Source organism: Sprattus sprattus (genome assembly GCF_963457725.1).
Source record: "Sprattus sprattus genome assembly, chromosome: 7".
NCBI lineage: Eukaryota > Metazoa > Chordata > Actinopteri > Clupeiformes > Clupeidae > Sprattus > Sprattus sprattus.
Genome location: NC_137926.1, coordinates 6,974,917 through 6,998,944, shown reverse-complemented (window position 1 = coordinate 6,998,944; position 24,028 = coordinate 6,974,917). Strand labels below are relative to the sequence as shown.

General features: G+C 42.4%; 3 protein-coding genes across 4 annotated transcripts in view; 1 reads left to right on the top strand and 2 right to left on the bottom strand.

The window, feature by feature from the left end:
* The window catches only part of gpr107 (G protein-coupled receptor 107), a gene marked incomplete at its 3' end in the record, with an annotated part of 38,548 nt that extends 37,099 nt beyond the window's left edge, over positions 1 to 1,449 (bottom strand). For both annotated transcript variants that reach the window (XM_080842967.1, XM_080842968.1), the window contains exons 1-4: positions 1,338 to 1,449; positions 592 to 714; positions 431 to 481; positions 157 to 242 (exon numbers count right to left, since the gene is read on the bottom strand). In XM_080842967.1, the coding sequence (XP_080699093.1) occupies positions 157 to 242; positions 431 to 481; positions 592 to 714; positions 1,338 to 1,436 (359 nt within the window). In that variant the 5' untranslated portion in view covers positions 1,437 to 1,449. The remainder of the gene's footprint in view (positions 1 to 156; positions 243 to 430; positions 482 to 591; positions 715 to 1,337) is intronic.
* An 837-nt stretch (positions 1,450 to 2,286) lies between these two features.
* Positions 2,287 to 12,907, bottom strand: crata (carnitine O-acetyltransferase a). The gene is made up of 14 exons (XM_080842503.1): positions 12,676 to 12,907; positions 10,268 to 10,546; positions 9,488 to 9,606; positions 8,580 to 8,633; positions 8,274 to 8,439; positions 7,908 to 8,082; positions 7,452 to 7,630; positions 6,542 to 6,642; positions 6,251 to 6,370; positions 5,410 to 5,532; positions 5,081 to 5,216; positions 4,876 to 4,938; positions 4,344 to 4,481; positions 2,287 to 3,822 (listed from the first exon to the last, which is right to left on the bottom strand). Exons 1-14 carry the CDS (start codon positions 12,700 to 12,702, stop codon positions 3,607 to 3,609), a joined length of 1,896 nt encoding a protein of 631 aa, XP_080698629.1. The 5' UTR covers positions 12,703 to 12,907; the 3' UTR covers positions 2,287 to 3,606.
* A 290-nt stretch (positions 12,908 to 13,197) lies between these two features.
* On the top strand, positions 13,198 to 22,945 carry ptpa (protein phosphatase 2 phosphatase activator). Its single transcript, XM_080841598.1, has 10 exons — positions 13,198 to 13,227; positions 14,618 to 14,727; positions 15,507 to 15,593; positions 15,810 to 15,935; positions 16,161 to 16,278; positions 16,685 to 16,784; positions 17,043 to 17,167; positions 18,167 to 18,267; positions 20,286 to 20,393; positions 22,139 to 22,945. Exons 1-10 carry the CDS (start codon positions 13,203 to 13,205, stop codon positions 22,211 to 22,213), a joined length of 975 nt encoding a protein of 324 aa, XP_080697724.1. The 5' UTR covers positions 13,198 to 13,202; the 3' UTR covers positions 22,214 to 22,945.
* The last annotated feature ends 1,083 nt before the right edge of the window (positions 22,946 to 24,028 follow it).

The window sequence follows — 24,028 nt, the reverse complement described above, 5'->3', positions numbered from 1 at the left end:
TGAGTAGGTGCACTGGTGGAGATCTAGTAAAACTGCTGATTACGTTATTTAAACGAACGGCTGTTCTAAGACTTCTGTAGATTAACCAGAAAGCTTACTTTGCTTCAGGCTCATCTCTGGGTAAAATATGCATGTTCTGTTTTAGTAGAGACTTACTCATTCCTGTTGAAGTCCAACAGGAGCAGCACAACAGCATCGCTGCTGGGTGTCTTTTTCAGAACACAAAACCCGGAGTCATCATCCTGATGCACACACACGCATGGGCGGACGGGCACACACACAAACACACACACACACACACACACACACAGAGTCCTCAAATTAACATCACTCAGCACTGAAAAACATGACACAACCTGCTTTAATCCGTTATGACTGACTGATTGTTCTTGCGCACAACATTATAATCCTGTGTTGAATGAATGCTTACCAGATATGAGGCAAAACCATTGCTGTTAGTTTTGTCCAGGATGAATCCCAACTGAGATGTAAAAAACAATTACAATTCACCCCAAAAGAGTTTATGACAAATAATTTATTGGTTTTATGTAATATGGGGAAAAGAAAGGTAAAGAGAAGAATGCATCTTACCGTGCTACTATCGACATCTGTAATTGGCACATCATTTAACATGAGGCTGTTCAGACTGACAGTCATGTAACCATCTTTGTAAAACCCGAAGGTGTTCAGGTGGACTTTCTGCCGGATGTCATTCTAAAATGAATTGGACAGAGACATTAATTGTGAATTCGTCTCATGTTAAACCGAATTTAGGTAGACAGCCCTTCGGATCTAGCCTGGCATCGATGCACTGCGTAGATGTTGCCTGCCAAGTCATACGAATTTCGCTGCGCTGAAGCTATGTGGTGCATGTGACAATAAACACTTTGGCTTGACTTGACAATACGACGACCTATGATTCATGTGTTATAATAGGCCGTATGGTATGGCCTGTACATTAACGGCTATGGTTGTATGTCGCCCAAAACCAGACTGGCACAATTACAATTACAAAGCAGTTTCCCTGTAAGTAAATACAAAAAACGAGTCTAGCTTTCGATAACCTTTTAACAATAACATACTTCAGACAGCCAATGCTAATTTACGTGACTCCTCATTTGTTTGACGAACATGACTGCACTATAGTGCAAAATAGTATTTGTAACCAGGCCAAATAGTTAACTTACAAAGGGATTAAATCTTGTGAAAGTGCACAGCCTCCACCAACAACATAACTAGCCTGCTACCAAACTAGCTTGCTACCAAGACAGTATCTGGTACCCAGCAAGACAGAAATTATGACCCACAAGAAATTTCGAGTAGTTTTAGACATGTACCTCAAGTACCAGGTGATGTAATCTAGCGTGACATCCAATAATAAAATATGACAGGAACACCACAACACCCGCGTATGTATATCTTTTGTCAGACGCCATCTTTAGAGGTCCATTTCGCCTTGTTTCCGGTAGAAATGACGTCTGAACAAAACGCAGACAACGTGGGCACGGACCGGACCATAGACATACAAGGTTTTTCATTGGCAGGGGCAATAATATTGTCAACAGATGGTACTGTTCTGCAGTGTACGATAGCAAGCTGTTCTAACATTTAACCGAACCACACTCCTATCTGTAATTACATTTTAGCTATCGATAATAGCATTTCTTCTTGTCAAAATTGTGGAAAGTAGAAAGTATTTTTCAAGGTATCCTCAACTTTGACTGTACTGGTTAAAACTAAATTCAAGATATCTTAAAATCCTAAAATTATAATGGGTCATTTTAACATTCAATAGCTGGACTGGATATACATATATTGAAGATATCTGTAATTCAACCATCCTATTTAAAAAGAAAATTCATTTCAAATACCCACAATGACATTCCTTCTATCCACAATTGTCATTTCAGATATCCACAATTGTCATATAAGATTTCTACATGATTCTTCCTGGGGAAAGCTCCCATTTCAACAATCCAACTGTTACCAGTCATAATCCATAAATCCATTACAGATATCCTTAATGTTAGATTATCCAAAAATACATTGTGACTAGTAAAAATATCATAAGATATTCACAATTGGCATTATGACTTAAAACAATGGAACTGCAGATATCCACAAGTATTGGAAATGGGAAGCCCAATACACATGAATGGCGTTATAGATATAGGAAGAATGTCATTGTGGAAGAACTGAATCACTGATATCTGCAATACATACCCCGTCTAGCTCATGTTCACACGGATTGCCATAGTCTACTTAAATGAAGACGCAAGGTCAATGCAGATCAATTCTCATTTATTATTATAAACATTTATTTCCATTTTCTTGAAATAGGTAAACACAGACTTTCTGTTTGCCATGAACTCACCATAGTTTTTATAATTATACTATTCACACAAGGCACAGTTCAGCTCCATCCCATGAAGGTGACAAAAAGAATTGCAAACTACATCAAGTGAACAATTCATTAATGACACATGTACTCAAAAGAGACACATTCTCTGGATAGCATTTAAAGAAGGTAAACAAGCACAATAAATGGGTCAGGGAAAATGAATACTTTCCACTGCATAATATATTACACGGCTGAGGAAATGTTGATTGCAGTAAAAATTGGAAGCTGCTGACCCAACTTGAGGCTAATAATTATTAGTGCATTTTAAATGTGGACATGTCAAAATAAGCCACATTTTGCTCAAAGGGCAGATTAGTATGGACTTTAAGAAAGAATTGTCGTTCGTTCAACTGCAACTGTGATTTGACACAAGGAATATTTTGCAACTAATGTTACATCAGACGGCTTGCAACAACTTGCACTGGTTAATTCAAACCACTTCAACTTGTCTATGCAACAGTTTTGTCTCCTTGCAAATCTTTGGTATGAATTGCCCTTGGGGCGAGTAAAAGAGCGGTTTGGCTACAACACAGTAATTGTATATTTGAGTGTGTGTAATTAATGTCCCTGGTACAATAATTGTGTTAGAGTGTCAGCTTTACTCAGTCAGGTCTTCATGGGTACAAACGGTGAAGAAGGTACAGAACTGGTGAGTATTGAAATTAAACCAAAATGCTTATATATCACAGCATGAGCTCACCGAAATGGTAATATCTGTATTTACAAAAACAACATTGTGCTTAAAAACATCCTCCTGACAGGGTTCCAAAAAGCCCTGAACCCCCCGATCTATTCCAGCACTGCAATCAAAGATAAATTATTTGAATTAAACATTCAAAATGTTAGTGTTATCTTAGTTGGGATGAGTCAGTACACCACTGACCCAATGCATGGCAACAACATTTGCCCAACATGGTGACAGTGGGGCTAAATTGGCTTATGCACACACACTCACACACACACAAACACACACCCACACCACTCTGTGTGTTCCCATCCCTTTACATGAAGTGCTTAATTTCTCACTCTTACTTTGAGCAATGTGTGAGAGCCGACACTGTCAACTGCCCCTGTGAATTTCAGCAGTGCTTGTTTCAGGTCACCTTCAAGGTGGGCCTGCTGATTTAAAAAGCAGTTCATCATCATTAAAGAGATGTATCTGCTCTGGCTCCATGCCACCCTGGCTCCATGCCACCTTGCCACCCTCACAGTTTGGCCTTGGGTGTCTGTTCCAGCAGGTCCCTCATGTCCACTAGTGCCGCCTCCAGGGCTTGGGCCAGCCCGCTTGCGTTGGTGTCTTCACAGCTGTTGAAGGCAGACACGGCAAAGTTAATGTGCTCCTCCATGGGGTTGTAGCACACGCCGTAACCGTCTGGCACCAACGGGCCAAAACACATCACACAGTCCGTCTTCGCCGGCACCTGAGGGGGGCAGAGGGAGGACAGAGTTAAACGGACACTTAGTTACATGGATGGGTTAAACGGACACTTAGTTGCATGGATGGGTTAAACGGACACTTAGTTACATGGATGAGTTAAACGCACAACTAGTTGCATGGATGGGTTAAACGGTGAAATGGGTTTATGATTTATTGAGTCTTTCAGTTTATTTTTGCATTGGTCTAAGACCACAATGCATTGCAGCACACCATTATAAGCCCTATTATGGCAAATGCAGATTTCACCATGAAACTGATTTCCACACAAAAATGCAAGTGCAACAGATAGCATTGGCCTACAAAAGTGTGCAAAGCCACAATATACTGCACAGGTAAGCTTGACAGTGTTAAAGTCAATCTCAATGTTTCCTTCAGCTCGCTACCTTTTATTCTTAAAGCCCACACAGCAAATCACACCTGAAAGAGCTGTGATGACACAAGCATGATACGGGCAATGATAGAAAAACACTGCAGACATAAGCACCGTAGGCTGGGAGTGTGTACCTGGCTAGTTGAGAGATTGTAGTGCAACGCTTTTGCATAAGACGTGTCCATGAAGATCTCTGGTAAGGAGGTAAGGTCCTCAATAGCTTGAAGCTTGAGCCCAAGCAGATGCCTGTCAATGGCCTGACCACGAATCGCCTGCGATAAGCCACACCCAATAAAGCAAAGGAGCAGGGAGGTGGAGGAAGTAAAACACAATTAGACATTTGTTAAAGGTATCATGTCTTTTAGAAGTACTAGAAACACTAAAATATGGGCAGGGTTGTTTGTTTACTCAGATAAAACAGCTCAAGTCATACACTTTAAGACCCGTTATAGTGACTACTAATATTATATTTAATTCTAGTTCAATATCAGCTTGTAAGAGATTTGTACAGCATTTCCTCCAGACTTCCAGACCTACCTCATGAAATGCATGAATGTCTGCACTGACACCATGCAGTGACATGCCCCCATGTTGACAATATTCATAACTTCCCTAAGTATCCTTAGTATAAACAGTACATCCACATAGAGATCCTCATGCACATACCATGTCAGTGTATGCCCTGTGTCCCTTCACAGCCTTCTCCAAAAGACTCACTTTCTCCATATTCTGCCACACACACACACACACACACACACACACACACACACACACACATACACACAAACACAAAGACAGAGAGAGAGAGCTTGAGCAGGGTTTATGCCTCCGTTATGGGGTCCTAATTGTAACTGTATTAGTGTTAGCATACTTGGATGGCAGGGTCGTCCATGGTCTTGACAAAGTTAGCGGAGTGGATGGAGGCTGAGCGGATGGTATCTGTTCGACCCAGCCTGAACATGCGCAGGGATGCACTCTCATATGTGGCACAGCAGACCTTATACATCCTGAAAAGGGTATAATGGGAAGATTTGTGTGACTAACAGAATGTGTGCGCACTATAGCTGGGTACTGTCATGTATTCCTTGACTGTGAGAAAATAGAGATATACTGTATAACCAGTTGTTTAAGTATCCTTCAGGCTTCTTTAACAATATCTCCTGTGAACAGTTGTCCTGAACTATACGTCTGTAAATGTACCTGTAATAAGCCAGTTGAAGACCAATCTGAATATAGGCATCTGGACTCATCTTGTGTGACTTTGGAACATTTTTGCCAAAATGAGGAAATAGAACGACTCGAACATCAAGGTCCTGCACCATGCTGTAAACAAAAGAAGAAAAGATTGTAAGGCTGTCGACTGGCTAGCATCAGTGTATACTAAAAATAATGTACAGGTCTGCTCTACAAACAAAGAGTGTGGGCATGTGTGTGTGTGTTTCCAGAGCAAACCAGGATATTTTAAATAGGCAAGATATAACTGTACTATTTCAGACTACACCTAGCATCATGGGGGAACCAGTTCTAATTGTGGGTAGTAATGTTTTGAGGGTTTAGAACTAATCCAATCTGATATGAAGGCAGAGCTCAAAGTAGCAGTGCAGAAATAGATAGCATTTCAAACAGATAACAGCAAAGATGAACAGTGCTTTTGTTAAGCTGCAGTCAGGTTTTAGAAATAAAGTCAGCCTCGTTAGTGTCCGTTCTCATGGCAATGCAGAACCAAAATGTTTCAAATTTTTCAAACCAAACTGTCAAGGTGCTAATTTCCCCTCTGCCCCACATGACCTGAATTGGTTTTATAGAGAAAGATAATACTTTATTTACAGTTACTTTGAATTTGAGAAATTTAAGGCAATGCACTATTGATATTATCTGGCTATGATATATTTCATTTACTGTGTATATTTATTGATTTGCTGCTTGACTGCTTTTTTCCACCACTGCATGTCTCACAATTATAGCATTCTAGTAAAAGTTTAGACCCAAAAAGAAAAATAAGGCTCAGGTTGAAGAATCCCCCCAAATGTTTTGGGCTCACATGTTCAGGTTCTGTTTGGCTTTTTCAATGTCCTTCTTTATCTCTGGTGTGATGTTGAAGCGTAGTTTCTTAGGCATGGGCAGGGGAACCATTGGAGTACGCACCATTTCAGACTTCTTCCTGTTAGAGCACAAAACATTCAAATTCTGTAAGTCTCCAAGCAAGATCTGGGGCCCTTACTTTAATATTTTTCCCAAATATAAAAATGCATTCTAATTTATAATTGTTATTTGTACATGTAGTTATATAGCCTTTATTATACAACTATGTTCTGAAAGTGTTAGGCCTTACATGAATTCAACTACGTGGTCGATTAACTTGATGATTGGAGGTCCCTCAGCAGGAGCGTGTTCATACATCAGACCACACGATCCATCCTCCCCTATGATAAACTGGGAGATGCACAGAGGAAGAATTCAACAAGACGAAGAAAAGAACCCAATCATCTGACTTCAACTCTCGTGAGTCTGACCACGAGTTTAGCATTTTCGCTGAGGTTAAAACAGACATAGAATGAGAATACATTTAAACTTTCACTTCCCTAATGACGAAACTGCATCCTAGTATTTGGACAAAACACAAAATCTCAACAGCTATTGTCAAACCCTACAGTGCACAGTGGCCCAATTAGTAGAGTCACGTAGAACCCTCACATGTTGTGACAAGTGATATGATCAAATATCCAAATCTGTCTGGTGTGATAGAAACTCCTCACCTTTCGCTTGTTACCGCCTGGCCCTACTAAACATACTTCAAACCTCCAACAAATCCTCTCAAGCCAGTAACTTCTTTAATTTTTATGTTTATCATCTTCTTTTTACTTGTTTCACTTAACTCTTGTTTTTTATAATTTTTATTTGATCTATTTAATTTATCTAAAATCTTTATTGTCTTTCCTGTTATTGTACAGTATATGTACATGTGCCTGAAATGAGCTATATACATAAAGTTGGCCTGCCTTGCCTTGCCTTAGTCAATGGCTACGGATTCGTTTCCCTCACCTGTACAGTCTTGTCAAACTTGCGGATTTGTTTCCCTCACCTGTACAGTCTTGTCAAACCAGCAGATTCGTTCCCCTCACCTGTACAGTCTTGTCAAACCAGCGGATTCGTTCCCCTTACCTGTACAGTCTTGTCAAACTTGCGGATTTGTTTCCCTCACCTGTACAGTCTTGTCAAACCAGCAGATTCGTTCCCCTCACCTGTACAGTCTTGTCAAACCAGCGGTTTCCACTGTTCCATCGGCTGCCTCCGCCGTGCAGCATCTGCACCGCCGCCCGACTCCTGAACAGCTCGTCTGAGACTCGAGGCATGGGCGCGTCCAGGCACACGGTGACGATGCTCTTCTGAATGGCATGCACAGACTCTTTATTAGTCTTGTCTGTAAAGAGTTGAACGTGGAAAGAGCACAAATTGATGAGTCTCCATCCGATTCGAATAAAGGGGGATGAAACCAGAATGAGCTGAAGCTGTAAATACTGAAATTAACATCGTAATTAACACTTTATATTGTGCATCAACAAGCATGTTTGCACGGGTATAAGGATTTCTTGCACTCATGGACGTTGTTGCATTGCATTCCATTCCATTCCTTTCCAAATTCTACATTTTGCTGCCCTAAGGATCTTGTCTGTTCTGTGTAGCTGATTCTGACTCGCCTTTGATGAGGGTGTTGTATGCCTTCCCCCAGGTGTTTCGGTCCTGTGACGTCAGGATGCCAATTGGCTCCTTGTTAGTCTGCAGTGAGGAGTTCCAGATCTTCTCCAGCTGACGGTAGATCTGATCCACCGTCAGCGGGGTGCCGTCACTGTTGTACACGTCCAGTACAAAAAACTGCACACGCAAAAGAGCAGGAACAGCATTAAAGGGGACTATTTGAGAACACATCTTGCACCAATGATTTGTGCTTAGAAAACATTGCACACCAATTAATTGTTAGAGACAAACATTAAAATTCCAAAGTGGCTTGGAAAGCAGCAAGGTTGTGCAAGAAAATCATGCGTAGAAGGAAAGTGTCGAGAGACCTGGAAGTTGTGCACCACGGTGATATGCGTTGGAGGCCTTCTGCTCTGGGCGTAGTTCTTCACGGAGTCAGCCTTGGTACCAGGGATACGACAGGATGACAAAACCTGATAGTACTGGTTCATACACAACGACTGACCTCCCAAATACTCTACTGGCAACGTTTCACTGGAATCAGAAATGAATGTCAGTCATCATTTCAGCCTTAACATCACATGTTGCAACTCATGCTGCATGACATAAGGAGTTGAGAGGAGATTGTGATAATGATTCACTAACAGCAATAACAACAGATGAGTCACACTCACTTGTCAATCATAGTTTTGAAATCCAAGACCCCTGAAATCAGTTTAGCGGCAAACCTGAGGAATATGTTGAAAAAAATTAGTATAAAAAAAATTTGAAAAAAAAAGTACTGAAGTACTTCAAATTATATGTCCATTAGACCGAACATTCCTTTACATTTTAAGTTAGATTAGGACCAATTATTCATATATGTTAATATGTCTATGATTCTTTGCAGTATCACACTTTACAGTAAGTTCTTAATATATTCCACTGTGTAAATAGCAAAGCAGTTACTCAAGGATATACTATAGATGTACAGCAATCAAAAGACTGGATGTCAAAGATTACATAAGAAAACCGTATGACCAGACGTTCATGTACTGGGCTAAAAAAAAAAAAGAGCACTTTGACACTTGTACTGTGTTACATTTACAAAAATCAGACACTTGCATCTGAGGGACTACTGAAGATAAGAAAAATTATAACATAAAATGTCACCACTATTTTCCTGGCTGACTGCTGTCTAAAAACTGAGCTGAGTAGTGACATCAGCAGTATCAACAGTGCTGTAGCCGAGAGCAACCGCCTATACGAACACTCCGCAAATAGCCTAGGTACGGTTGGTAGGGCAGTCTGTACAAAGTTCATCACTGAGTCACATTAAACTCTCGCTGTGAGGTTCTGGCAAAGGCCTGATGTCAACTAACTAGAGTTTAAACAACGGCGTAATAGCCCCAAAACTGCAAGGCCATCAGGAATTTGGTTGCTTTCTCATTTTATTTGGATCTGAGTAGAGGATGTGATAAGAAAGTGACAAAGTCTATTCTTTCTGAATATCTCCTCCTCTGAATCTCCTAGATTAACCTTGATTTCACCTTAAGGGGGACCTCTCCTGCTTTAAATCTCCTAGATTAACCTTGCTGCTCACCTCATCTGACCCTGGCGGTCATTAAACTCCATACGAGGAAGGACCACCCCAGGACTGGAGTGGACCACCACAGGCATCCTGAAGTCTAGATAGGCTACCTTCAACCACCAGTCTGACAGCTGAAGAGAGAGACATACAGAGAGAGAGACAGTAAGAGAGGGAGACAGATGTGTGTGTGTGTGTGTGGGGGGGGGGGGATACCAACATCCAATCCATTTGCATGCAATTGTCATAATGAGAAAAACTTCAAAATAATACATAAAACAAGAAAGGTACTGTGGGTAAGGTACAGACAAACAGAACACAATGAAGGAGTCCCTTGCTTCTTCAAAAAAGGAGGGTCAGATTTATCTAACAAAGCTACTATATAAGTTATTATATCTTATACATCTTGGTTCAAGAGAGGTTACTTCAGAAGAGTTACAAATAAAGTTACAAATATATTACAAATATAAAAGTTCAGGGACCATGAAGGAGGAAGCCAAAACACACATCAATGTTGCTTTGATTCAGACTGAACATTGAAGTTGGTTCGGGTGTGGTACTCATTTCTGAGTATAATGTCAAACTGGGATGTGAGATCTTTGATAACTTTCACACTGTGTTTCCAAAGGTCCAACTGTCCAGCTGACCGCCATTTCAAATGTTTCCAACAATCAATATCCTAATAACACCAGAGCCCCTCTGAAAGTCACAATTCTCTCAGCTCCAAAAGGCCAACAACAGACACTGTTTTCCAGCCTACTCAAATGCAGTTATTCTCCTTAACCAAATTCATACCCAGTTTTCCGTCTTCGTGGCTCTGCGCTCCAGACTCTTCTGCAGCCTTTCCCCGACGCCTCCTGTCTGCTGAAACTCCTCGATGAGTTGGCGAGTGTGCTGCAGCTCCTCCTCTTCCACGATCGGCTCCAGGGCAGCCAGGTAGCGCTCGCATGTCTGCTTCAGCGCTGGCACGGGTAGCTTGGGCAGACTCTCCTGGTGTGCCAGGTAACGGCCTGTGACCCGAGTCACCGCTACCGGTCTCACCAGGCTGGATGGTTTCACCATACCAGCCCGACCCTGTCCAACAGAGTGGCATTAATAATTAGTGTTATGGGCATTGTGAACAATGCAAAGAACCTGTTACATTTGTTCCACACACTTCAACAAAAATTGGGACACTTTTTTCACATGCATCACAAAACACATCAAGGAATTTGCTTCATGGGTGCTGCCTAACACCAAAACATTTATTTCCCAACCATCCCCAAATCGTCTCACTTAACCTTTACCAGTTGCTATTGAATACTAGCGAGATAAGCCAACGAAAGGACAGTAAGGCAATGTATAGGCTAAACCAGGATGTAATAAACACAGCATGAATTATGTTTGTTGGAAAATCGGTCAACCGACATCTTTCTGCCCTGGAGATAAGGTGAGGGGATATATCTGTATTTAAGCTACAGCAATATATTTTTCAAACGAGATATAGGATGAGATAATACTGTTTATACCGAAATAGTTTGATGTTGTGTTACACAACCCGTTTCTTCCATAAAACTGCCAGTGTTTAAGAGTTGGAAACGGTATTGACTTATATTAAGGCTACTTCAGACCCTTGTCAATAAAGTGAGTAAACATTCAATAATTTATCTAACTGTTTAGTGTCCATGTTTTTACGTGTTATGTCTGACAGAAGTTTGGTGTTAACACGTTAAGCTAACCAGGTAACAGTATAATGAATTCAGCCCCGTCTGTGAACCTATTAATTTATTATTTGTATCTTTTGATACAGTTCTCCTATATGTATTTCCCACAGCAAAACAGCTTGGAATATAGCAGTCTCGATGAACGCAACCGCTATTGGAAATTGAACTTGTATTTTCTGTGTCAGATGGCATGGACACCTAGGTGCTTTGTAGTAAAATGTAGCTAAAAAAGTTGTCAACATATGCACCAGCAACAGGTCTTATTAGCTAACATGGTTGGTCAGCCAATTTCAGTCACAGCACGACACATTTTTAACGTTGTAACAGAGCAAGTTAAATCCAGACCTTTCTAAACAAATGAACTTCTAAACTTAATGATTTTGATCTCTGGTTCCATCCAATGCACTTGCAGTGGTGTTTACTGTAGGCATTCAAAATGTTGATGCTTGCATAATATCTGCTGACTAAAGGAATCTGGTGCTTTGTATACTGCCTATTCTGTTGGTGGTTAGGTGAACTGAAATGTGTTTGATGAGATTATAATCCTACTGTGTTATGATTGCTTTTTGATATGATAGCTTTTTCAAGGTACACTATCACTTGATGGAACTGTCAAGAGACAGTGATTTTGTTTGCCCTCCCGCATCTACACAGCATGGGTATGCTCCAGACACTTAAGCAAATAAATATATGGATATTTTCCCAAGAACAGGGTGTTAATAATCACATTATGCATATAATGTAAATGCTTAAAAGAGGTCCATTATTTAAAAAAAGTAAATACTGTGAATTCAAAATCTACATGCACTATTCATGTAGTTCAATCACGTTCTGCAAAACATTGTCACTACAGTGGGTTTGAGATATGCAACTATAACTGAATATTTAACCCACTTCGTAGAAATACCGAGATATTGTATCGGTATTCAGCATAAAAATACCAGAATATTATTTTCGATCCATATTGCCATATTTGCAAATACCCTCACCCCAGGTAGCCAGATTTGAAGCGCCTCCATTTCTAAATCTGATAAGAACCCCGCTGATAGTTTTTATGACAAATATGATGCTTTTATCATAATATGCGCAATTGTTATGAACATTTGCGTTTCACTACCCCATTTAACTACCCCTCACAAAATCGATAGTTGATTCAAATGAAAAATGCAAATCAAATTTGAGACGACTGATGTTACCACTAAGCTATAGATGCAATTGGAAAGTATTTTTTCTTACCATGCACGTTCAACTAGTTCTGATCTGTCAGGAGTTCCGTTAACGTTAATAGCCGTCTTTGGGTTTCAACAGTACAAGCAGAAACAGGCCTATGTAAATAGCTGAAATTGCTGTTGTGTACTGAGAAATACTTTCACATTTGCCTGCGAGCGAGTTAACTTATCGATGCTACTATATGCTAACTTAACTTACCTAGCCAACTAGCAAGCGTTAATGTTACCTTCAAATAAAAACCTGGCTGTCGGTGTTAGGTATTCAACTCACCATCGCCCGGACAAGAAAGCTCAACATTACTGTTTTTCACAGGAACGCCCCCAAAAGAAACGGTCGTCAGATTACTCAGCAATGTTAGGTCCTGGTAGGCCTACGATACATGACCGCTGTGACGATCAGTGCGAAAGACCTTTTTTCTGTCTATGCCAAAGACGGGTCCGCCACAGACCTCCGGAAAGAGTCCCCCTGTAAAACACTCCAGTGTTTTCAACCAACGTTGTTGTCAGAGAACTTCCGTAGACTGGCTTGGTACTTTGCTCCCAAGACAGTCGACCGCAAGGGGGCGCACTTACAAAAGAAAGCTATTGCGTTCTTGTCAGGTGTTGTATACCTCTGGGCGTATTTTACAGCAGAGTGTGAGGACAGTCTATCAAATATCATTACAGGTCAGATTTATTAATTTATTTTGTGCAAATATCATATTTGACTGTAGTAAATATTTCTGTTTGTCTAGTCCTCTCGCGCTAAGGGTGAAAGTTGAAAGGTGACGTCAGACACACCCCTCTCCTCAAATAAACATGGCGGAGACTGAGAAGCAGTCAGGTAACCGACATAAGTTACACATATCTTGCACTTAGAAGGTTCGGCTTTCATGTTGTGTTTCCCATGTATTATGTCTGTTTTATAGTAGGCTGCATTTAGATTGCTAGACACTGACAGGAGTAAAAGAAAGCGCTGTTTCTCCATCACTCTCATCCATTCTTGCGGCATCGCTAGCCAGATGGCTAACATATCTGAACCAACAGAACAGGGCTGCCTAGCTGGATAGCTAGTTAGCTGACTAGTTTTTGCAAAGTTTGGTGCTGTGCGTTGGGAATCGTTTACCCGGTGTGTTTGCTTGCGAAGCTCTTGAACAATGTCGAAAAGAAGAGCCCTTGTGAAGCAATGTGACAAGACTCTTGGATTTAACGTCACTAATAGGTTCGATTGCTGTTTTGTAGATTTCCCCCCACTTTTTGATCTCCCTTTAATGCTATCCTATTGGTCAGGGCCATGGTTGTGGAGGTCAATAAAGTTCCATGCTAATCCGATTCGCCATTTAATTTGCCCATTTAGGAATGCAAATGGTTTTCTCACTGTAATGGCATGTAGATAATGAAATAGTTATTAGGCTAGCTAGCTGCCTGCTGGTTATATTCGTTGTGTTTTGTTTTTGTTTTGAAATGAGTGCGCTTCAATGTATGGTAGCTTCTGTTGTGGAGAGACATTTGAGCTTGCAAAAGTGAACCAGAAATAATCCACATATTGCAATATTGGCCCATATTGAGTAGTTGAAGGGTACGCGATTGTCATTCTGCACATTATAGCCAATTTGTCAATGCATGCCATGACGTGGGTGCAGTAATGCACCATTTAGAAATAAGACACTCTGAAAGGAATAGAAATATGTCCTTTCATTCAGAGCTCAATTAATTGAACCTCGCCCAACATTTGACATCATGGTACTTTTGCTTGAAGGGGTTTTTGGAGGCAGCAAATGACAGAGGAACAACCTCCAGCCTCCCTGTTGGACATTCATGTAACAGTGGCTTTGGGTTTCATTACCTCATATCATTTAGAAATCAAATCAAATCAAATCAAACTTTATTTGTACGGCGCATTTCATACACAAAGGTAACACAATGCGCCTCACAGTAGGAAAGAAAGAAAAAAGGGGGGGGGGGGGTTACAAATACTTGTAAAGAGACATAGACATAGATAGATAAATAAGTAAACGTTCCATAAATGTGAAATAGATACATTTTACATGATAACAGGGCATCACATGACAACAGGGCATCACATAACGCATGTCAACAGGGCATCACATGACAACAGGGCATCACAGAGCATTTAGAGCGCAATGTTGCTATCACACAAGTTTCATTAGATACAAGAACTAAATCAATGCAATCAAGTTACTGAATACTGACAGCTTTTCTTTCGTTCTCAGGCTCCTCCCCTGAAGATGACACCCCTCTCATCCCTCTTAATTTCGACTTCATGATCCCCAAGAAGGAGATCAGCATGGTCCCTGACATGGGGAAATGGAAGCGCTCGCAGGTAAATAGCACCATTCTGTCTTCAGTGTGTGTGTGTGTGTGTGTGTTAAGAGATCAGCATGGTCCCTGACATAGGGAAATGGAAGCCCTTGCAGGTAAATAGCACCATTCTGTCTTCAGTGTGTGTGTGTGTGTGTGTGTGTGTGTGTGTGTGTGTGTGTGTGTGTGTGTGTTAAGAGATCAGCATGGTCCCTGACATGGGGAAATGGAAGCCCTTGCAGGTAAATAGCACCATTCTGTCTTCAGTGATGTTCCATGATGTTAGTGTTAGTGATGCTCCATTGCGTGCCTGCGTGCCTGTGTGTGTGTGTGTGTGTGTGTGTGTGTGTGTGCGTGCGTGCGTGCGTGCGTGCCTGCGTGCCTGCGTGCCTGTGTGTGTGTTTTCCTCTCTGAGCGCTCATGAGGTTGAGCCTAATACAGCCCTTGGCAGAGGCAGCATCCTCTCCTCTGAGCTGAGTGCTCCAGTGGGGAGTGGAGAGCTGTCACTGATGGGAGATGGTAAATTACAGCGCAGCCACTGTGTGTGTGTGTGTGTGTGTGTGTGTGTGTGTGTGTGTGTGTGTGTGTGTGTGTGTGTGTGTGTGTGTGTGTGAAAGCAAGTTCATGCAGTACTTGCTTGTCAGTTATTGCTATTTGGATGAAGGACTTTATATGATGATTAATAACCAAAATACCCAGATTATTTCAGAGGACTCACTTATGTTGCACATTTTATTTAGACCTTTTTTTAAAATACTGTAATGTTCTAAAATAATTTTAACATTCTTTATTTTCTCCAAGGCTTATGCTGATTACATGGGATTTGTTCTGTCTTTGAACGAAGGCATTAAGGGAAAGAAACTTTCATGTGAATACAAAATATCTGAGGTAACACACTATGCCACTGCCCATATGCCTGTATTCATAGTTCTCTCCATCTTCCTGTTCCTGTATGATGACCAGTCCACTTTAGCACTTTGAGCTGCATTATTTTGCATTAAAGGTGCTATATCAATAAAGTTTAGTATTATTATTATTATTTAAAGTCAGCAGTGTTTTTCTCTTGCATCTTTGGCTGATTGTGCCTTTTAACCTTCTTTGCAGACAATACAGAAGCTTCTGTCTTTGCTGAACACTTTGGATCAGTGGATCGATGAGACGCCTCCTATGGATCAGCCCTCACGGTTTGGCAATAAAGCATACAGGACCTGGTATGCCAAGCTAGAGCAGGTGGGGGTCTGTTTTCCAACGTTACTGCTTGGATGGCAGAATTGAAATATAGAATAAGTCGTTAAGAGATCATTCATAGTAGTATGTGAGGCATTTTGTCTGCTTACAAAGTTTGATGTTCTATTGTGTTCAGTTGACAAAAAGAGAGAGAAAAAAAGGTCCGCACATATGCGACTGTCTAAGCTTTCGTTGAGAACTTTGTTTGCTGTGGGTGTGTTCATGCAGGAGGCCGAAGCTTTGGTGTCTACGCTGATCCCTGAAGACAGAAAGGCAGCGGTTCCTGAGGTAGCTGTTTATCTGAAGGAGGCGGTGGGGAACTCCACCAGAATAGATTATGGCACAGGTAAGACACTGTGGACGTGTGGGTCAGGTGTGCTCATGGCCACTAGGGGGAGCTGTTGAAGCACAAATTAACCAATCTCAAGAAGTGCTTATGGTTGTGTTTTGAGATCTAATTTTGTTTATAATTAAGTTGCAAAAAAAAAAAAGCTGAATCATTAGCAGTAAACCAAAGTCGTGTAATTTAGCGCAGCCAGAAAATTGGAGATGGAATTAGATTTTTCGTTTATGTTTTTGCGATAATTACCTATCATTATTGGGTCTCCAGAGTGTCTGGTCTAATTTTGCCACTAGAGTTAGTTAAACCATGAGCTCAAACGGGTAGACTCTGTGGCTCTAGTTCAGAATAAAAGAGCTTCATTAATCGGGCTGTAATGGACACTGTCTGTGCTTTGCTGCTTGTGTGACAGGTCATGAGGCAGCTTTCGCGGCGTTCCTTTGCTGTCTGTGTAAGATCGGAGTGCTGCGCGTGGATGACCAGCTGGCAATTATTTTCCAAGTGTTTGACAGGTTTGTGTTTGGGGACCAGTCAAGGCTGCATGTGTGCATGCTTGAGTTTTGAGGTTGTGAACCCAATTACCCGATGAATGACATGTGGTATTTCTCTCATTTAATACATTGGTGTTATGTAGAAGTTTTACTTTTGGCCCCTCAAATCGAATTGTTGTTTCAAATAATGGGGGAAAGTTAGTCATTGGCTTGGAGTCAATAAGGCTATGAGTGCACGTTCTGATTGATTGACTGATTGATTTATTGCCACGGCTCTAGATATCTCCGAGTGATGCGGAAGCTGCAGAAGACCTACCGGATGGAGCCGGCTGGCAGTCAGGGCGTTTGGGGACTCGATGACTTTCAGTTTCTGCCCTTCATCTGGGGAAGCGCCCAGCTCGTAGGTAAGACAGCCAGCACAGACACACACCCAGCGCAGACAGACATCCAGCACAGACACCAAGCACAGACACACCCAGCGCAGACAGACACCCAGCACAGACACCAAGCACAGACACATCCAGCGCAGACAGACATCCAGCACAGACACCAAGCACAGACACATCCAGTGCAGACAGACATCAAGCACAGACACCCAGCCAGCACAGACACCCAGCCAGCACAGACATCTAGCACAGACATCAATCAGAGTCCTGTGTGTGACGCAGGAGGTAAGGTGAATCTACATGCGTGTCCTGCTTCTTCCATCTCCTTCCTGAAGAGTGCTGCTGTAGTTAGAAGGTGGGCAACAGGGTTCATCCTGAAGAGTGCTGTTGTGAGGTTGTTAGGGTTCCAAAGGCTGCTTTCCTGTGCTTCTACTTTTGAACCATGAAATCCTTGTTATTCACCCCACTATAATATCACAACATTTCACCTCAAGGTCACAAGTTAGAAGTGTGAATACATACATACATACATACCATGGATTTGGTGTAAAACTGCTTGCCAAATGACAAAAATCCTAATCTATTTCTAATTCTACACTTTCATGAATATTGTGGGAACCGCTGCTTTAAGTACAGGCCTCACAGTCTATACATTTCTTCCTATTTTGCAAAGACATTTCCCATTGGCCGTTAGATTTGTATATATTACTCTCAATCTCGACTGCAAGAGGTGATGCCTCTTTCACAATAGTTGTCTGAATTGCATCATTCACAAAACCCACTGACATGAAAACACTCTATATGATGTAATAAAGAATCTGTGCAGAATTAATATTAAGCACACATGTGCAGAACTCGATAGTTATATGAATACCAACACATGCTATATTCCGGGTTAAGTGATAAGAATATTTAGGTTTAACAGTGATGCTTGTGGAAGTGGAGGTGAGAGGGCGACATCTTGTGGACGTATGATGTAGTTGCATTTGTTTTTTTTTTTTTTCTCTTGTGTGTCAGACCATCCCACACTGGAGCCCAGGCACTTTGTGGATGATAAGGCCGTGAATGAGCACCACAAGGACTACATATTTCTGGAGTGCATCAAATTTATAAACGAAGTGAGTTTGGTGTGAGGAGCAGAAGTGGTTGTTAATGTCTTGGCTGCTGGAGAGTTGAAACTGTGTAGACAAAGATTAACAGAGTTACAGGTTGTAAATATTTGTCATTGTAATCCCCAAATGTGGGAAATTCCCTGCAAACAAAAGTGTGTAAGGTTCTCAATTCTCATGTGTCGTAACAAAATGACCACTGTTAAAAGAAAGAAAAAAAAAAGAATCATAGATGGTAGCCATTAGAACGGCTGTAGGTTTTTTAGATGGAGACTGGGAAGTGATTGTGCAGATGAGGAGAGGAGTGGAGGAGGAAGCACGATGTGGTGTCTGGTTCCTTGTTCCTCCCCCAGAAGTGAGGCAGCAGAGCTGAGTGCAGCTGCGTTCACAGGCCCCTTCCCCACCGGCCACTTCCTCCCTCCCTCACTCGCTCACCGGCCACTTCCTTCCTTCCTCCCTCACTGACACTCACTCACTGACCTCTCACTCACTGACACTCACTCACTGACTCTCTTGCTGCAGGACCCATACACTAGCTGCATACCACAATTCATCTTCCATCCTTACGTTGTAGGCCTGTCCCGCATTCTGTCTCTCTTCCTTTCTTTCTCCCTGTCTTTGTCTCTCTCTCACACTTATCTCCCCTTTCCCAAGCTTGTCTCCTCTCCTCCTCTGACTGTTCTGCTGTGTGGGCCTACTTTTTTGAGCATGTCTCTGATTCTCTTATTAAGTGTCTGTGGTGGCCATGCCTTCTTCTTCTTCTGTGGTGTTCATGCCTTCTTCTTCTTCTCCTCTCCTCAGTTCACCTCAGTGCACTGCACTCAACATAACTGCCCAGACATACCCCTCACACTCCCACACACACACAAAACACACATGTCACTTTATTTCACACAGGCACTACGTGTGTTTCTCTCTCTCTCTCTCTCTCTCCCCCCACTCTCTCTTTCTCCTTCTCTCTGTCTCTCTCTCTCCCACTCTCTCTCTCTCTCCCCCCACTCTCTCTCTCTCTCTCCCACTCTCTCTCTCTCTCCCCCCACTCTCTCTCTCTCCCACTCCCTCTCTCTCTCTCTCTACCACTCCCTCTCTCTCTCTCTCTCTCCCACTCTCTCTCTCTCTCTCTCTCTCCCCCACTCTCTGAGGTTATGTGTGGAGCACTCTGCTCACATGAGTCATTTCCTTCCCCACATGCTGTTGTGAATCACTCCTTCCCCAAGGGCCACCCCTCCCCCATGGCTTGCCCTCCCTCCCTCCCCCCTCTCTCCCTCTCTGGCTCTCTTTGTTGCTCAGTCCCGCTCGCTCACTCGCTCTTCCTTGCCTTCCTTCCCCTCCGGTTTCCTCTACCGCTCTGGAAAGTCCGGCTGGAAGAGGGCTGTCCTTTCAGCATTCCAGCCTGGGTCACAGGCTGCTCTCTTGGGGGGCCGAGCTGGGAACCGGTGCGTGGGGGGGGGGGGAGTTGTGGAGCAGCAGCATTGCACAGCAGTGCCATTCATGAAGTGCCTTTTCTTAAGGGCACAGCCAAGACATCCTTTGGCTTTCCCTCCTCCCTGCTCTCAGTCAGTCTCTCTCTCTCTCTCCCTCTCTCTCACTCTCTCTCTCTCTCACTCTCACTATCTCTAACACATGGACTCATTCACTCTCTCACACATAAGTCCTGTTCCTATAATGTACAGAGTGCAATTACCGGCACTTAAAATAAGTTAATTTGAGGAGCTTAGATGAGCATACTGTTAACACCATACAGTCAAACATGCAGGAGCCCATGCTGACCTCAAGCATTGAGTTGTGCTTGAGAATCGGTTTCAGTTTTAAGGGAGTGTAGGCCAGGGTTTTCTGGTTGTATGTGTAATATATATGTAATGTGTGTGTGTGTGTGTGTGATGCAATCTATCTAGGCACCTTCCTGACCAGTTTTTCTCCACCTGCCATGGAAATGTGCTCTACTGTCAGCTGAAAGCCACATTTAGGCTGTAAAATTCAGAGGACATGTTTTAATCATCCCCCCCCCCCCCCCCCCCCCCCCGCAGATGAAGACTGGCCCGTTTGCTGAGCACTCCAACCAGCTCTGGAACATCAGCGCTGTACCCACCTGGTCCAAAGTCAACCAAGGCCTCATCAGAATGTACAAAGCTGAGGTTTGTACAGCTCCACTTTTGCAAGCCGGAGTTTTGACTACAGCTATGATATCCGGCCCTTACTGTTTCTTTTGGAGCCCAGTGTTATCTTTGATTATGTCGCCCCCTACAGATCTGTAGTGTAATGTTTTCTGTCTCGGAGGGGAATTCAAACCTCCTGGTCATATGTGCATGTAATATTTTGACATGACGTTGTTAGCATTAGCATTCTTCCTAATTAGCTGTGGTGCGGACAAAGTTGATCAGCGGCCGGCCTTCACTGATTCTGTCATACACTAACCTCATATGTGGTTTAACTAATAGCTGCTAACTGGCTCCTATGATTGACATGGCAGGGGGCCACTGAGAGAGTGAGAAAATCTTTATGCCAATGTGTTTATAACTTGATGGGCACTTAATTAGCAGCTATAGCTCTTTGTTAAAACTTTCAATGTATAGTATCATACCAAATCATGGCAAGATCTGTGATGTGATTCCCAACATTTTGTATCTGCACTCCCAGCACTAGGAGCAGTATGCTACAGAAGGGCTGTGCTAGTTTGTAGCCTCAGCCTGGCTGACACTAACATTAGTATGTCACCGATGTTGGTCAATCTACTGTGTTTCATCTACTTTAGATGGGTGTTTTTATTTTTTTTAAGTGAATTATACATATATATATAAATATATATATATATATATATATAATAGTGATTATTTGGAGAGAAAAAACCTATCCATAACTGATTGTGTTATCATTAGTAAGGCAGTGTGGTGTTGTCTTAGGATATAGTATTTGACTGCAGTTTTTGTAATGGTTGTTTAAGCAGGGGTAACACAGGTTTTTAAATTCCGTTTCTGTGTGTGTGTCAGTGTGTGTGTGTGTGTGTGTGTGTGTGTGTGTGTGTGTGTGTGTGTGTGTGTCTCTCTCTGTGTGTCAGTGTGCGTGTGTGTGTGTCGGTGTGCGTGTGTGTGAGAGAGAGGGAATGAGTTGAGGGCCCCACCCCCTTCTCCCGAGCCCACATCCTGTGTTGTTTCGTTGGGTGAAGCCCCCTCTCCTTCCCTTCTGGTAGATAGGAGGTAGCGCAGAGGGGCCAGGCTGTCTGCCCCTCCCCCCACATAGCCCCCACTGCCCCTCCCCCTTTCTTTCCTCTACATTCTCTCTCTGGCTCCCCCTTTCTCTTTCCCTCCTTCTTGCCTCTGTCTCCAGTATGGAATCTGTCTGCGCTAGTCTTACTTCTTGAGTCCCTATGTTGCCTCTTCTGAGTAAAGACTTAACTCCTACACCATCTTTAGCGGTGATCATTGAATTTAGCCTTCGACTCAAGGGGAAGTGTATCTGAATACACAAATACACTATGAATGCTCCCCTTTAACATTTATGCAGAGAAAAACTCTGAGGTTGCTTTATATGACTGAATTGATGCCATCACCAAAAACCTTTTCCACAGCGTGACAATCTTGTCCTGAAAAAAAGCTGGCTTTCACAAATCTATGATTGTAGGTGTTGTTGGGTAGAAGCTCACTCTTAAGCTAACTGGCACCTTGGCTTAACTTGCACTTAAGCAGTGACTGTCCCGCACTTCTTTTTCTTTCTATGACGTTTTCTATTTCTTGAAAAAAAAAAAAAGCAGTATTTATTGTCACACCAGGTTTTATTGCTCTTAGCTTGACTGTTCTCTCCCTTGTACGTTGCTTTGGACAAAAGCGTCTGCTAAATGACTAAATGTAAATGTCTTAACACTTGTACCTCTCCACCTCTGCAGTGTCTTGAGAAGTTCCCCGTCATCCAGCACTTCAAGTTCGGCAGCCTACTCTCCATCCAGCCCACAAAGTCTTGAGCCCCCCCCCACCCCCAAGATGGCAGTGCCTATGTCGGGGGCACAAGAGCAGCCCCCGCAGAGAAAGATGCCCCGTCGCCCGTCGGCCTTCCACACGCTCAAACTCATCTCAGTAGCACCCAAGCAACACTCTGACAGCTCGGTCTCTGTAGCCACCTCAACCCCTTCGGCAAATCAAGTCTCCCGTGTTCAACCCTGTTCAGTTAGTCCATCCATTGGCACCACCCGTGGAAAGAGTGTATTTTAGAGAAGCCCGATCGGCCCGGACATTCTTTTGTATGTGAGCGTGTCTTGCATTTCGAGGAGGTTTTGAGTTCCTCAGCTGCGCAATAATGTGTGGTAAAATATACCATATTGTTTTGTTTATTTATGTGGGTGTACCCATTCAGATATGATCTGCTATAAATGATATATGTAGGCTTGTTGGTGAACACACCAACTGACCTCATACTATTCTTTTGCTCACTGAGTTCAGATAAGGTGGATTTTAAAAGGCCAATTTCCTTTGGTATATTTTTTTTCATTTGTGAGCCTACGCTCAGTGATGGCCTTTGTGTTTTAGCATTTCAGCTTTAGCCAGATATGTTTGTACCGACTTATGTCTCACAATCAACCTGGCTAATGCCGAAGTTCTGTTCTAGCTGAATGACTCCAGGAATAGACGATGGCAAATGTAAATGTATGTGTAGTTTTTTTTCTTTTTATTTCAATTCGTTTTATAACACCAACTCATACCAATCTGTTGTCCATTGTCTTTCTTTGATAGATATAGATTTACCCTTTTATTTTTATTATCCTACTAAAGAAATATGTGAAGGTGCTTTCTAGCCCTACTGAACATACGGTGTGGGTATTTCAGTTTATTCAAGGAAACATGCAGTCCAAGCAGGCCTTGCATTGACATAAGATGCGAAACGGCACATTTAATTTATGATAACTAAGTAGGCCGCATAAAATATGAACCAGATAGGTTTGAAGTGTAAGTGAGGATTGTATTTTTAGTTTCCAGACCTGTGTGCAGTCCACAGCATTCTCTAACAATATCATCATCTTTACTTTACCTTGTAAGGTTTACCAAGGACAGCACATTTTGCCATTAATCTGAGAGGAAGCAGTGGATTTCCTTCTTTTTGCGTTGTCGTCCGAGAGCCTTTATATTTCGGTGTAACGTGAAATTAACGTTTTCTCTTCACTCTCGTTGAGGGCTTTAAAATGAGTGCTTAGGCTACAGCCGCTTCGCTGAATCGTTTGGCTATGCAAATTACCCGCCTTCTGCACTGTCATTGTCAGTGAGGCTGGACAGCGGGTGTCTGATAGTCCGTCCCCTTTCACAAATTGCTGAGTAATTTTCACTCTTCACAACCAACAGGACCGATACCAAATCGGCTTCTCAGCGTCTGCTGAGAAGTTCCCCCCTCGAATAGGCTACTTGTGGCCTAAGATATAGGCTACAGCGAGTAGGTTGCTTCAAGCCTAGTGCAAAACCCTCAATAACTGATTTAAGTGACATTTTAGCACTCTATTAGATTGGGGAAGTTGTCAGTCGGTGCCTTTACATTTGTCATTTTGAAAGTGAAAATGAATCTCATTTGACCAATATTAGATTGAAAACGATGCAAAACCAGAGAGGCTTTTGTCCTCTGCAAGGCCTTCTTAACAAGTGATAGTAGAGAACGGTAGGACACACGAGAGACATGGGACAATCATACAGTAGTCTGAATTAATTCAGAAAAACAAAGCCTTGTAGACATAAACTGTGATGTGATCTTTAGGATCAACCCTATGCATTGAATGCTCTGGCTACGCTAATCTGAA